This window comes from Bombus vosnesenskii, unplaced genomic scaffold (genome assembly GCF_011952255.1).
Source record: "Bombus vosnesenskii isolate JDL3184/JDL3185 unplaced genomic scaffold, Bvos_JDL3184-5_v1.1 scf7180000013265, whole genome shotgun sequence".
Taxonomy (NCBI): Eukaryota; Metazoa; Arthropoda; class Insecta; order Hymenoptera; family Apidae; genus Bombus; species Bombus vosnesenskii.
The window spans coordinates 4,986,878-5,001,638 of NW_022882925.1; the positions used below are offsets into that span (position 1 = coordinate 4,986,878).

Consider the following 14,761-nt stretch of genomic DNA (forward strand, 5'->3'; position numbering starts at 1 on the left):
AGAAAAATCTTTTGCAAACACATATTTATAAAGTTTAAGATATATATAACAATAATACTAATAGTAATAATAATTTTATTTCTTCTTTCATACTTTATAATACAAATTTTTGACTTTTTAACGGCCATTTGTATACTATTTCATTTAGTTTATCACTTTAAGAGATATATAAAACGCAGATATTTTTTGCACTGTGCATCACTTTTATTTAAATTTTAGTTATAAAATGTTATTGCGTATTTACATCATAATAATTTCGACCCAGGAATTGCAATTTTTGCTTATTTCTCGGTACCAAATTTTGTATTTGTTACAATGTAATCGTTATAACGATATTTAGTTGAGCAACATAATGAAGATATAATTCTAACATTTTGTTTTTTTTCGTATATTCAATATAAAACAAAATTAATATACATTGTGTACAAGCATAAATAAACAATTTATCATTCTTCTAGAAACTATCTCACTTAGAAATCAACAGCTAAAATAATCACTGACTAATTTTTGTTTTTGATTTCGCGCATTTAATTGAAATACTAACTTCTCAATTCAACTGCTCACTAATTCTTATTTTATATCTTTTCACTTGCAACTGTTTTAATATCGAGATAAATATGCAGACTCTAATATTATTTACTTAAATATACTGCATTAAAAAATCTTTTACCCCTCCATCTTTTTTTTAGAAATAAAATATAGACGTACTATGACATGATTAGAAAGTGTATAAATTCCCATCCTAGATTTATCTTTCATTTAAATTAAAAATTGATCAACTTTCAAAGCTAGAGAGAACATTTTGTCTTTATGAAATAGAATGAAATATAAAAATTAACAAAGGGCAATGACGTTTATCAAATACGCGTTATAAATAATTTATGCGAAATTATAAAAACTTAATTGAAAAAACGTACACGACCTAAAGCTATTAACATGAAAATTCATATGCAAAATTTGTACTAATATCTTATGTATTTAAATATTATCAGTGGCAAAGTTCAGTGCCATTGAATCTTAATTTAAATGAATCTTTAATTTTTGTATTTCATCTGACTGAATTTATCCACTTGATGTTAGAATGATTTTTTATATCCTATTTGTTGTCAGCCCATTGGCCAGACATTAGGCGTCATTGCGATTTCATTGATACTAGTTTTCTTGAACGTGCTCGCGCCTCTGTACGAATATTTGTATATTCAAACCAAAGAATATTAGGAATTAATGTTGTATCGCGTAATAACAAATATTCTGATATCCGCCTGAAAATGATATCACATGTAATACTATTTTTCATGAGATTAGGAAGCTTTTTTAACAATAACTTACCATGATACAATTACAGGAAAAATTGGTGTAAGGACTACATATGTGATTGTAAACCATACTGTCCCTAATATGATACCTATGAATGTACCCCACAGAACCTGAGATTTGCTGTGGTATAATAAATAAACTCTACTGTATGTGACTAAAATAGCAACAATTATACAAGCAGCTATTATAGTGATCCTCCAGAACTTTTCTGAGATGCTGCTGTTATTATTGTGATGTAACCTACAAATATATACATATATTTATAAATATAGATAAAAGATATAATATAATTACCTTTGGAAAATAGAAGTAAATTACCTGATACATATAAAAAGTATGGTATATGTAGCAAAAAACCACATGAACTGTGCATGCATCGATGGCATACCATATTCAACATAAACAGCATCACGTCTCATTGGCCTTGCTTCACAAATTGTGTGTTTTAAAATAAAATTTATCCATTCATTAAATATAACACCGCTAAAAAAGGTAATCTGAAAAAAGAATCAATCTTAGATATTAAAACCATAAGCATATTGAATTACCTATAAAAGTTGTACTTACTGTGTGTAAATCTCTTCTAAAGAGAATCAATGTTATAAAACCAATTATAATAACAAATGGTACTAAACTTATCAGAGCTAAAAACTTTCCAAATAAATCACCTGCAAATTAAAGAAAATTTAAATAAATATATCTTTAATAATCTAGATAAACTAAATTTAGGTATGAGTACATAATATTCCTAAACATCAAGTCTCATATTTTTTAATGAAATGTATTGTTGAAATACATGTTCTTGTTAAACATATGCAAAAAGTTGAAGTAAACAAAAATTATTCGGCACATGGGAAAACACGCTAACTAAAAATTCTGACTGAAAAATATATACAAAATTGGATTGAAAATATTTAATTTAAAGATACAACATTTTTCAAAAAAACACCAAGCATATTTATGAGACAAGAAATTTTTACATAATCACACAATGAAAAAAACAATTAAATTATACTGAAAAATTTTGAGATACTCGCCTTGTGGATATTCAACTAAGGTAAGGGACAAAGGGACCCATTCTGATTTTTGGACAGTATCGACGAAACGCGATTTAATTTCATAAAACGAGTCGTCGTCTGACGATGCCATGTTATCGAAATATTTGAAGTGACCATAACTCGGACAACTCACCGCGCAGCAACGATCATGGAATTCGAAGGATAGTGGGAGAAACCTGACAGAATAATTTCAATGTGCATATAATTTAACAGAGATCCGGCAAGAAAAAGTAATTTTCGTTATTTCTTCTAGTATGTACTTATTTGTTCAATCATATTCTATATTATTTATACTCATTACAAATTTGATCAATTATGCGATTCCATTTAACATTATAGGAAATATGTTAAAAAGAATTGAAATCACGCACAATTAAGAATTCGTGAAAATAAGAATAATTAAGAAGTACATTTTCTACTCCAAAAATATTGTATTACATTCATCTTGAACGTATTAGTAATACATATTTTTAAATTGTATGAATAGTAGAAATATAGAATACGTATAATGAATAACGTATAATATAACATTTTTAACAATTTCATATTATTTAATTATTTAATAATGTTTCTTAATGTATAGAAAATAAATATATAGAATGCGAAATTGAATTATGCAAATTCAACTAGTGTCTTAAAAACGTAAAGTTACTATCTGAGCTTGCAAGATGCATTGTGCAATGCGTAAGAAGCGGGAGAGGTAGTGAATTGGATAGTTGCATGTTACTTTGATCGATGTTTGCTTCATGTTTGTGGTACTAATTTTATTCAAGAGTCGATACGATGTATGTGTTGTTTGTGATTTTAATTTGCCGATTGTTTTGTAGTTTTTCTAGAACTTTTTAAGAAATTTCGTTTATCTTACGTTTGGCCACGTCCTGTATGCCCGTACAAGCCGACAACAATTTTTTAAACTATGTGATGGATTAATGTTTTAGGTAACGTTCGATTTTTTGTATATTATATCATATATTGAATATTATCTGTGCAATTTTTTAATATTATTTGATGATGTTCATAATAATAATACTAATACATTATTAACAACACAAAATATAGTAGTGATATTTATCAATTTTGTTAATATTAATTTTCTCTTCATTCTCTTGTCATTATTAGGCTTTATTTCCCTATTGCACGTAATTATATATTAATAAAATATTGCTTCTATTTATTCCCATTGAATATATATTTATTATACGCATTATTTTGATCGTAGATTTTGTATTGGAATGTTACATGACATTCTTTAAACCACATGGCAGACCAAGATAATGCAGATTACTATGCACTTTGTACAAATGACCAAAATAAGACAGAAGGTCTAAATGAAAGGCTAATAGAAACGAGCATATCTCAATCATTATGTGACCTAAATAGTAGGAATAATAGCGTTACAGTTGAAAATGCAGCATCTGTTTCTCCATTACTAAGTCACTATAAATATCATCGTTTCTCGCATCATGATAGTCCAGTTAATTTTTCATCTCTACCAACGTATCTTCCACCCATTGGTGTATTTTGGGATATAGAAAATTGCCATGTTAGTATTAAATCTTATAATTTTATATTACTGAAATGTATTACATAATACTATAGTTAAATATATTTGAAGATATAAAATATTTCTTATGATTATTACAGGTACCAAAAGGAAGGTCTGCCATGGCTGCAACCCAAGTAATTAGAGAAAAATTTTTTGGTGGTTATAGGGAAGCAGAATTTATTGTAGTTTGTGATGTATTAAGAGAAAATAATCGGGTTATGAAAGAATTGAATAATGCTCAGGTAAGTTAATCTGTGTATCTTTTAAAATTATAAATTATTTAATAGCAGTATTATTTTTTTTATACTATAATGTTGCATTTATAAATCTTGTGTTTCTCAGGTTAATTTAATACATGTTGCTAGAGAGTGTAAAAATGCTGCTGATGAAAAACTCAAACAATCTATTAGAAGATTTGCTGATATTCATGGAAGTCCAGCAGCTGTGATTTTAATATCTGGTGATATTAATTTTGCTCCTGATCTCAGTGATTTGCGTTATAGGAAGAAAATTCATGTGATACTTTTACACATGAAAAATACATCTGAAGCATTGATACTGTGTGCTAATGAGCACTATGATTTTTCAGAACTTATGGAATCGCTGCCATCTACAACAATACAGGTAAATATTAATTAATTTTTAATTTCATATGACATTTTTCTAATTTTTTCTTAATAAAAAATGAAACACAACTAGTATTTGTAATTGAAGCTTTGTACAATAAGTTATTTCATTATAATAGCTTTTTTATTCTATATAAATATGTATATTAATTTGTCTGTTAATATTAAAATATTTTTGAGTTTGTAGTATGTAAATTAGGTTAAAATATGTACTATCTTTATAAATGTAAAATATGAAAATGTTAATTATCTCCATATATGTGTGTATGTTTTGTAGTATTTTGTTAAGTTATATACCTTCCAGGTTACTGCATATTGCGATCTCCTAGTTAATAACCTTCCCGAAGATCAGGATATTATGTCTATTAAATGTTATCTTAAACAAATGTTCGAAAGCTGTGGTGGTCAAGTGATGGAAATTCAGTCAAATACTGCAATTGTACGCTTTACTTCAAAACCTTCTGCAGACAGGTATTATATATATGTATATTTGTTGTCTTCTTACTATTTCGTAAATTTTGTTTAATTGTATACAAAATAATAATTGTATGTCTCAAAATATAGTATAGTGTGTATTCATAATTTAATTATACTATAAGTAATATATGATATCAGATGTAGCTTTATGTTTGAATAACCCGCCTATTAAGTGACCAATGATTTACTCCTGTGTACAAACATTCTATTGGTCTGTTTAGCATTAACAAAAAAGAGCTGTATTTAAAGTATGTAGTAGGGATAGATACATAAATAAGGTAGAGTTCAAATAGTGTACAACAATGTAACGAACCTAATGGCACTGTAAGAAGATTATAATTTTGATTTGTATAACATACCTAGTTCATATATGTGTATAGTAGTAATTAAGTGTTGAAAAATTGTTATTTTCTGATATATTGTTATTATTTATCGTTTTATTTATCCATATTACAATGTTGACACAAACTGATAATTTTATTTATATATAAGGTAAGATAAATAATATAGCTGCTAGTAAAAAATTATTACTGTGAAAAATACAAGCATTTAGGGAATTATATATACTAATTAAAATGCATCGAATTTCTCTGAGAAATAAATGGACATTATAATTTGTATTATACATGTGTTTATTAAAATCTTCAAGGTCATTTATAGACAGAATTGATTATCTTGTGTACTGGCCCTTTGTAATCACAGTTAACCGACTTTGCTTAATAACAATGTGACTTTTTTTTTTATAGGGCTCAGAAGCGTATGGATGGAAAGATTATTCTTGGTTCGAAAATTTCCGTAAAATTTCAAAAAGAGAAAACAAGTAACTTTCAGCAAATTCGAGGTAATGTTGTTATTTATATAACGTAATATGTATGTATGTATTATTTTTTAACAATATTCTTACATTTTTAGCAAATTCTATAAATAGAAACGGTACTGTAAGTGAATCAGAAATTGTTACCAGTTCTCCAAGGCAAATGTACAGTGCAAGTGCTTCGTTAACGGGTGGAAGAGCCCTTCAGATTCCACATTATCAGCCATCGTCGCCGGTTATTGGAACATATTCTGGATGGAATGCTCATTGTGCTTCTGCTTCAGCACCAGTAGGGTAATTGTAAATTACATTTAGTGTCCTTTATCCATATGTATCAATAATCGTAAGAATGATGAACATCCGAGAAAGAGTCTTCGAGTCGCAAGGAGACATTGCCTTTGCTTGATTCGGATTTTGGAGTCGCGAATAGACATTGTTCTTGCTTGATTCAGGCAATGAAATTAGAAAAACTTTGATCTTATCTGATAGAATATGGAACAAAGTAATGACAATTGCTATAAATATTTCAAACATTAAGATCGTTATATTTATTTTTTACAGGATGGTTCAACCATCATCCGTTTTTGTTGGCAGATCATATCCAAATAATAGTAATAATAATAATGTAACTTTTAATAGAACTTATAACGAACTTGCAAGGGCCCAATCTCCATTGTTTTGGCAAGTTTCTGGTCCCCAACAATTTGGTCATGTATGGGAAGAACAATATAAGGTATGTAATTTCATTGAAAGTTCGTTTGTGAACTATATTGTGTATAATTTTGATTTATTATTTATAATAATTTAAGGTGGAAAAAACGAAAGTACTTAGTAGAAGAATTCATATTCCGCAGGCTCGGGAAAATGGAGTTGTAAATAATAATACTTCTCGAAATTCTGAGGGTTTAAGACGTATTAGAGGTACGCAAACTTCGTTTGTTCAACCTCCAGAATGGACTGGTCCAAGGCAACAATATCCTCCATTGAATGTTCCTGCGAGTTTGAATGGAACTGGTATGTAGATCATTTCCTCTTTTTTTCTAAAAAATCTTAAATTGTAATTAATAAATTTTTAATGCGTGTAGCTCAATCAAATTTTAAACGCCGAAGTCCATCTCCTATGTATGACTTGCAATCACGAGAGAGAAATCAGTGGAATGGACAGGTATAAATTAATTTAAAATGTAAATTAACAAAATTGAAATGGATTTACTTCTTTCTTACTTCTTTAATACTTCTTTCCTTTAAAAATTAACAGAATGCGTCTGTACGTAGTACTAGGACACCATCGCCTTACGAAAATACAGTACAAACGGTAAGCCAACAAAGTAATCATACCTCACCTTATCATCCAAGTGATACGGAAAACGAAGAAGTTGAGGTACTTTTATCTTTTTCTACTCTCTATGTGTTCGCGCTTCTTTATTCTTTTCTATATTGATAATTTGTTTTTCAATACATTAGAATTTTTTCAATCCAATAAATAATCATAATGGAATATCAACGAATAATGAAACGTGCACGCCAATTGAACTGCAAGTAACTAATTTAGACCAAAGTATTAATCCAAAAAAAATGAGACATATGCTTGTCTCTATTTTTATGGAACATGTGATGGTAAATATTTAATATTACAATTGCATTATTTTAATTTTAAGTAACTTTCACTCATTTTTAATTAACATTTTAGGTGTTAAATGTTTCTATTTTTACACAGTCTGATGGTAACTTTGCGGCAAGTGTCAAAGTACCTTCTTTATCAGACGCACAATACGCGATTTCTCAGTTACATCGTCGTAAAGTAGGGTATAAACGTATTTTAATATCGTACGCCCATAGTGGTAGAGCAAGTCCTCAGGTTGTACGAGCGCAAATTGTGATGCTACTGCAAGAAGTACCTGGTCATAAACTCCCTCTTTTTAAGTTTCGAGAAATGTACGAGAGTCGTTTCATGATTTCCATCAGCGTTTCCGAGTTGTACAAAATGAAAGATGTTTGTATTATTACGGAAGATCCTGGTGGTAGAATGGTTTCTCTTAATCCAGATCATAGAAATACTCCATCGCCATGTTTTAATAATACAAATCAGGTACCTTAGATCTTATATATCGTATACTATTATAAGTAAATTCTAGGTTCACGATGATGTATATCAAGCCGAGTTTAAGCTTTTCCGATAAGAGTAGAGTTATATTAATTCCTCTTATCGTTGAGGAGCGATGACGATTATCTAAAAGCGATTAAAGATTATTCTGAAATAATGTAAAGAATATTTAATACGTAAATATGTAAATTACATATGAAATATAAACGAGTAAGTGTAATGTTTTAGGAGGAACAAGTAGAGTTACCATATTGTACTATTCATACGTTAAAACCATGGTCTGATAAAGGATGGGCTGAACAAAAAGTAGCATCACTCCCTAATGTAAAAATTTCTTTAAAGGTTCTCGATCCACGTATACACCAATTACTAACGACGCATAACGGAAGTTTACCATTGCCCAGGTATATTGCTATATCGTAATTTTCAAATAAAACTTAATTTTGTTTCTTTTTTGTTTAATAATTTTCTTCGTGAAAAATTAATTTTAGTTTGCCAAATTGTTATGAAGCTGAATTTAAAGAAAAATTACAAGTAGTTGAAAATGGAGTACCCTTAGAACATCTGGTATCTTGCTTATCCTGTGTCGAATTGAAACAGGGTATTGGTAGTGTAAAGTATCTTATATGGACAGGAAATAAAATTCATGAAAATAATCAGGAAGGTAAGGTTCTTTAATAGTGATTGTTAAATTAATCAATGATTGATCAACATTAATATAATTTTCTTTTTCTTCTTAGAGAATAAATGTGTGACTTCTCCACTTGCAAATCAATTAGCACTTTTCAGTCGTGAATTAGTTGATCTTCTGAAAACTGCTCCACACTGCCAGTTACCATTTAACCGCTTTATACCCGCATATCACCATCATTTTGGAAGACAATGTAGGGTCGCCGATTACGGATTCACCAAACTAATTGATTTGTTAGAAGCACTTACTCATACCGTACAAGTACGTAAGAAAATTCAATTAATTTAAGATAAATTATTTCATTAATGAAATATTAATTATGCAATTTAGGTAATGGGTGAAGGAAACAATCGTGTGGTCACATTATCTCATCGTGCACAAGTACGTCGTTTCACGTCTGATCTTTTAAGAGTCTTAAAGTCAAAAGCCAGTAAACAAGTAGCACTTTCAGAATTTCCAAGTGTTTATGCTAGAGTAATAGGTAAGGATCTTTTATGATATTAAATAATTGAAAAATACAATGCATATATAAGAGAAAAACATTTTTTCTAGCTAAACCATGGGATATTGTGGATTATGGAGTATGTGAAATCGAAGACATTCTCAGTGAAGTATCAGAAAATACTGTGGTTGTCACTGTGATTAATGGAGGAGATAAGATGATAGCTATTCCCAAACGAGAACAAACTGCAGAAGAGATAGAACGAACAAAACAATTTGCTGTCGAAGTATGATATAAACAAAATCAAAAATGTAAGAAGCTAATTATGTATTTATGTATAAATATATTTATACCCTTTTAGGTTGTCGAGTTGTTACGACACGCGCCTCAGTGCAGAATGCAATTTAATAAGTTTGTGCCATCGTATCATCATCACTTTGGTCATCAATGTCGAGTATCAGATTACGGCTTTACGAAATTAATTGAATTATTTGAAGCTATACCGGAGATAGTTAAAATAGAAGACGATAATTCCGGAGAAAGACAAATTTCTTTAACAGAAAAGGAAGGTCTTCTTGTACTTTCTGAGCAAATATCCAAATTAATTACTCGGTCAAAAGGTTGTCTTAGTGTTTCTAACATTGCACAAAACTTTCTACGTCAATTTGGCTATGCGTTAAAACCAGAATTATTCGGTTGCATCTCCGTGTTGCAACTTATGCAGAAACTTGGGGACACTGTGAAGGTATTAAAAAAGAACATTGAAATTATTTTCATATATATTCAATATTTTAATTTATTAATTTTTCAGATTGTATATTTGCCAAGTAGACCTGTAGTTATGATGGTAGATAAGTCTCACGTGCAGCAATTGATCTTACAATGCCGTCGATTACTCATGGATAAACCACAACATAGAATGTCACTTCAAGAGTTCCAACACTTATACGCTCAATATTATTTAAAATCGTGTAACATAGACGAACTAAAGCAAAATTTATCCAATGTAGTTCGAGTAAGTTTTAATTCTATTAAATGAACATATCTTTATAGAAAACTTGTAAAGCTATATATATATGTCGGAGATGAAAGAACACCGGAGTCTGTAATTGAACAATTGTAGTTATTCAATCCGATTGTAATTGTTCGAGAGTTGTGATAATGAGCTTGGGCTCGAGGCGACAGCCAGTCGCCGAACGTAGCCGCGGTCACGGGATGAACGCCTTGTCTAACAAAGGCATGGAATAATTCTATAGCTCTCCTTGAAAAGGAAATAGTTGTAACACTCGACAGTAAACATTCCAACGGTCTCTGTCCCGTAGCTCGCCACACGCAGACCCTATTCTTCGAGTAAGATGATTGCCAGATGTCGATGCGTCTCCGCAGTACATGTTCGGCTAGCTCGAGGGCCCGTTATAAATCTTAAGATTTAGTCAACTAAAGTCCTTCAAATAGACAAACAGTCTTTGTCCCAACTACGGGAAAATAGGGGAGACTTATTTTTCAACGAGCGGCGTCTCCCACTAGCAACTTTCCCTCGAGGGCGGCTAGCATCTTTTTCTAACCACCGATATGGAGATTGACCAATTAGCAGCAACGCCAATTTCCCTTACTTTCTGAATGAAGGCTTTTCTCGACGAATCCGATGATCTCGTGTCCTTAGACACACCCCATTATAGTTTTCCTCCGTGGCATCATCGGGACGGGAAAGACATTCTTTCTCGCGATCTCATTGATGAAAGGAGTAACTCTTTACGACCAGTGAATATTACGCGTCCGACTTAGATTTTGTGAGTACTTTCATCTATCATCCCGTCGACCGCGGATTCGTTATTGAACCTAGGATCATTGTCATTAGTTTCTCAAGCACCTAACTACCGCGGTTACTTGTCCGGTTCTATAATAATCGTATTTGCACTAGTCAATGTCTTCTCTATTGCATAACGACAACGTGTAACCCAAACGAATATTCATTTCACGCCCCTAACCCTAATTCTAATGTAAACCCGACATATATAATTTCAGTTTACAACACTAAAGGATGAACAGTTCATAGAACTTACTCCATTACATTGTTTTGCTTGTAATGTATATCGTGTAATGATGAATTATGGTGGAGCACTAAAACTTTCGCAGTTCGAGGCGGCATATTTATCTACTATAGGTTCCGTTTGTAACCCTGTAGACTATGGATTTCCAACACTTTTTGCACTTTTGCAAGCATTACCTTGTACTGTAACAATAAAATTATCACGGCGCAAGAAAAACATCATATATTTAAATAAAAAGATTACTGGTAGGTAGAAGTAGTTATTCACAACTGTTTAGGAATATCTATTATAAAAATCGTATAATTCAATTTACTTCTATAAATAGCTGTAGGTATAGCATTACCGCCAACATATGCATCAGGATCATCGTATTGTGATACAGATTCCAGTAATGAATCGTTTGAAAGCGATTCATCCTCTCGTGTCAATGTTTCAAATAATTCAACTATACCAGAGCAAACAAAGTGGGTAGAGCAAGTTTCTGAAAATCAGGATTCCTGGAAACAAACAGATACAGACAATCTGTGGTTAAAAGACTCTAACAAATCTTGGATGACTTCAAATTCGGAAGATAGATTGGTTAATTGGTCGTTACAAGAAAATGGAAGCGAAAGCTTTCTCAAAAACCTAATACAAACACCAATTATGCTACATGGTTTTCCACCTGCACCTCCAAAACCAGATTCTCCACCTGAGGTACTTTCTTTATAAACTCTATTATGTGTCTTTTATTTAATAATATAATATAATATAGCATAATGGTAAATTTTATCTTTTAAATTACAGGAAGATCTAGATAAGGATCAATGGGAATCATCAGTTTGGACGACACCAACGAAATTTGCATATCTACGGGACGAACATACTACTAATGTACATGTAAGTATTACCTGCATATGAGTACATTTAATTATTTTTGTAGTACAACTTATTAGTATACTTTCTTTATATTAATAGGTTCCTCCATTTACTTTACCTCTTTCTTGGAATCACATCACATCCTGCGATAGTAACTTACTATCACCAACAAAGAATTTATTAACTGCTGCAGCCAATCCTTTAAATCCACGTACTTCACCTTTCTTCTCTTCTAAACGTAATTTGGTTGTTGCCCCTCATCCTTCTGAATTACCGCTTCCATCGTTATCATTAACTCCCAAAAAGAACGTGTCTTCGGAAAATATTATAATTGCTGAGAGTTTTACAAATAAGCAAGAAAAAATTGTTAATAGTTCTCTGGAAGACATAAATCTTAAAAATAATGAAAATGATAGCAGTAACATGGAAGGCAATGATACTAAAGAGAAACACAGTACTCCTACACAACAATGTAAATAATGTACTTCTCTTAATAATTAATTATTATTTCATTTAAATTGTAGCATATCATATATTGAATAATATGTTTTTTTTACAGTATTTACAAGCAAACGTCGTTTAGCTGCTCAATTCAATCGACCTATTGAGTCATGAATTCAGTGTGAGGACTAAGAACGTATTTACATACACTGCAGAAGCAAAGAAGCTGATATCTGAACACATTTTGTACCCATATGATGTGTTAATGATGTTAATAAGGAAAGGAACTGTATTAGCATGTCGGTAGGCTGTCACACAGTGGGTTCAAATACCTATATGCCATTTTCTAAATGATGGTAGGTACCCTCCCCTCATTTATATAAGAATTAATTATGGTAACAATATATCAATTTGATACATACGGAATAAAAAACAGAATTTATTTTCAAAAGGTATGAAAATATACACGTACATAAATATCTATATACTAAGTACCTATAATTTTTGGTTTAAAAATTATGAATAAGTGTGCGGCGTTTATACCGAGTGATCTGTACTGATTGTATTGCGTGTCAAATTCATGTAGCATTTTTCATACTGTGATATAGAATAGAAAAAGAGGAAAATGAATGCAAATGATAGTGCATAAGGATGAATAAAAAGTGGGCAATAATTGTACAAATCGTATAGGATTGGGCCAAGATCCTATATTGAAAGCTACTATTTGTTATAATAAAATTATACCTTAGTAAAATTTTATGTAAAGCGAAAATTAAAATCGAATTTTTTGTTCATTAATAATGTAATTGCTAAGCATTCTTTTTTTAGCTTTATTAAATGAACTGTTTTCTATGATGGAGATTTTATTGGCTCAACCCTATCAATTATTGTAAATTATTCTCATAAAAAATGAATTGTACTAGAAAGATCAACATATAAACCGTTAAATTATTGTTGCTCAACAATAATCTTATTCTCAATTATGAAATCCAATACAATTCATTTTTATAATTTAACGTTAACTTTATCTTCCATTCGTACAATTACTTTTCTCATTCGTGTCAGAGAATTCCTTTTATTAATATCTGTTCATTTTTTATTGCGTATACGATAATACTTTGTAATTCTATTACGAATGAATGCGTTTTGAGAATTCTAATGGTAATTGAAGTGCAATGTATGGTATTTGGAGCTGTCATATTACTTTTTTGTATAAATGAAATGTTTTTAATTAAGGAATTATTAAGTTTAATGTTAGTAGTCAATATTGAGTAACTCAAACTTGCAAGAATGGATGAAACAAACATGATATACGAAATGAAATTTTACGAATTCCATTTAAATTCATTAAAGGGATTGTTGAATAGTGATAGGCAATAAATATTTTATCGAAAATGAGACAAATAAGAAGTACACCTTTGTATCGATCAGGTTTCATACTTTAATGTTACTTTTAGTAATGACAATATTATTCTACGAGATTTTGTTTTCAGCGTCAAATGAGAACAAAGAGAGAAAAAAAGATATTGATCATTATCTACAAAAAATATGATTAATACATTTAATATGTGATATGAATGAATGGTAAGAAATTGCTCTCTTTGAATTATATGTGAATGATCTTGTTGATCTCATATTTTATTTTATTATTAAGAAGTATTTTATATTAAAAATAAAATATGTATACAATTTCGCGAACAGAGGGGAGCCTGGATCAAAAACATTATTATGAATTGTTAAATGAGTTGCCACTGAAAAGATTCTACTGCAGGTTCGCTACATTGCTTGAGGTATTATTAAAAAATGAAAGAATCATGAATCGACTTAATCGTACTAAAATTTATGATTTGTTATACAACAGTCATATGTATTAATATTTTTACCATGTTTTCTAAATCTAATTTGTATTAATTTATTCAGATCAAATGAGATAGCTTTGTTACATGTTGTATATTTATTATGTAGGCATGTGGGTTCTATCGTATTTTATATCTATGTGAAAAGAGTGATAATTTTTACTTTATTTTTTAAATTGTACGAATTCGTCATTTTTGATTTTCTATTAGTCATTACAAGATTTCTTTTTATATTTTAAGAAACTTTTATTATTTGTGAATCTAAAATATTTAACATTATGCACTTATATTTTTCGTAAATATTGATTGTTTAAAACATTATTTATAGTAAATTTTATTTAGAATGGTTCTTAGTAACGTTCTGACTAATAGAGAATTAAATTGGTCTTTATGCAAAAAAATGTCAAAACGTGTGAAATACTGTAATAATTGCATAAGAAAGTTTTATTGTAATAACAAATACAAAGAAAATTATCAAGT

General features: G+C 30.0%; 2 protein-coding genes across 13 annotated transcripts; one reads left to right on the top strand and one right to left on the bottom strand.

Annotated features, from left to right (window-relative positions):
* Window positions 1–180: 180 nt before the first annotated feature.
* LOC117243279 (dolichyldiphosphatase 1-like) lies at window positions 181–2,591 on the bottom strand. Its single transcript, XM_033510636.1, has 5 exons — window positions 2,355–2,591; window positions 1,885–1,985; window positions 1,636–1,814; window positions 1,330–1,557; window positions 181–1,262 (listed from the first exon to the last, which is right to left on the bottom strand). The coding sequence occupies exons 1-5, from the start codon at window positions 2,464–2,466 to the stop codon at window positions 1,133–1,135; spliced, it is 750 nt and encodes a 249-aa protein (XP_033366527.1). The 5' UTR covers window positions 2,467–2,591; the 3' UTR covers window positions 181–1,132.
* A 423-nt stretch (window positions 2,592–3,014) lies between these two features.
* LOC117243276 (meiosis regulator and mRNA stability factor 1) lies at window positions 3,015–14,221 on the top strand. 12 transcript variants are annotated; one of them, XM_033510623.1, is made up of 26 exons: window positions 3,015–3,130; window positions 3,203–3,313; window positions 3,595–3,918; window positions 4,020–4,163; window positions 4,264–4,545; window positions 4,852–5,018; window positions 5,771–5,865; window positions 5,937–6,132; window positions 6,400–6,571; window positions 6,648–6,852; window positions 6,924–7,003; window positions 7,094–7,219; window positions 7,303–7,455; window positions 7,529–7,927; window positions 8,171–8,346; window positions 8,434–8,606; window positions 8,683–8,894; window positions 8,964–9,114; window positions 9,186–9,361; window positions 9,437–9,820; window positions 9,887–10,090; window positions 11,101–11,371; window positions 11,449–11,822; window positions 11,913–12,005; window positions 12,084–12,456; window positions 12,544–14,221. In XM_033510623.1, the coding sequence occupies exons 3-26, from the start codon at window positions 3,634–3,636 to the stop codon at window positions 12,597–12,599; spliced, it is 4,947 nt and encodes a 1,648-aa protein (XP_033366514.1). In that variant the 5' UTR covers window positions 3,015–3,130; window positions 3,203–3,313; window positions 3,595–3,633; the 3' UTR covers window positions 12,600–14,221. The 12 variants fall into 12 exon arrangements, with proteins under 12 accessions (XP_033366514.1, XP_033366523.1, XP_033366515.1 ...); XM_033510632.1 differs by lacking the exon at window positions 3,595–3,918; XM_033510624.1 differs by having other exon boundaries at window positions 3,046–3,318.
* The last annotated feature ends 540 nt before the right edge of the window (window positions 14,222–14,761 follow it).

Coding starts and splice junctions, on each gene's coding strand:
- LOC117243279 (XM_033510636.1), bottom strand. CDS start 2,466: ATGGCATCGTCAGACGACGACTCGTTTTATGAAATTAAATCGCGTTTC. Junction 1,815..1,884: donor TTAGAAGAGATTTACACACA/GTAAGTACAACT, acceptor TTCTTTTTTCAG/ATTACCTTTTTTAGCGGTGT. Junction 1,558..1,635: donor ATACTTTTTATATGTATCAG/GTAATTTACTTC, acceptor ATATATTTGTAG/GTTACATCACAATAATAACA.
- LOC117243276 (XM_033510623.1), top strand. CDS start 3,634: ATGGCAGACCAAGATAATGCAGATTACTATGCACTTTGTACAAATGAC. Junction 4,164..4,263: donor AAGAATTGAATAATGCTCAG/GTAAGTTAATCT, acceptor TGTGTTTCTCAG/GTTAATTTAATACATGTTGC. Junction 8,895..8,963: donor CACTTACTCATACCGTACAA/GTACGTAAGAAA, acceptor TATGCAATTTAG/GTAATGGGTGAAGGAAACAA.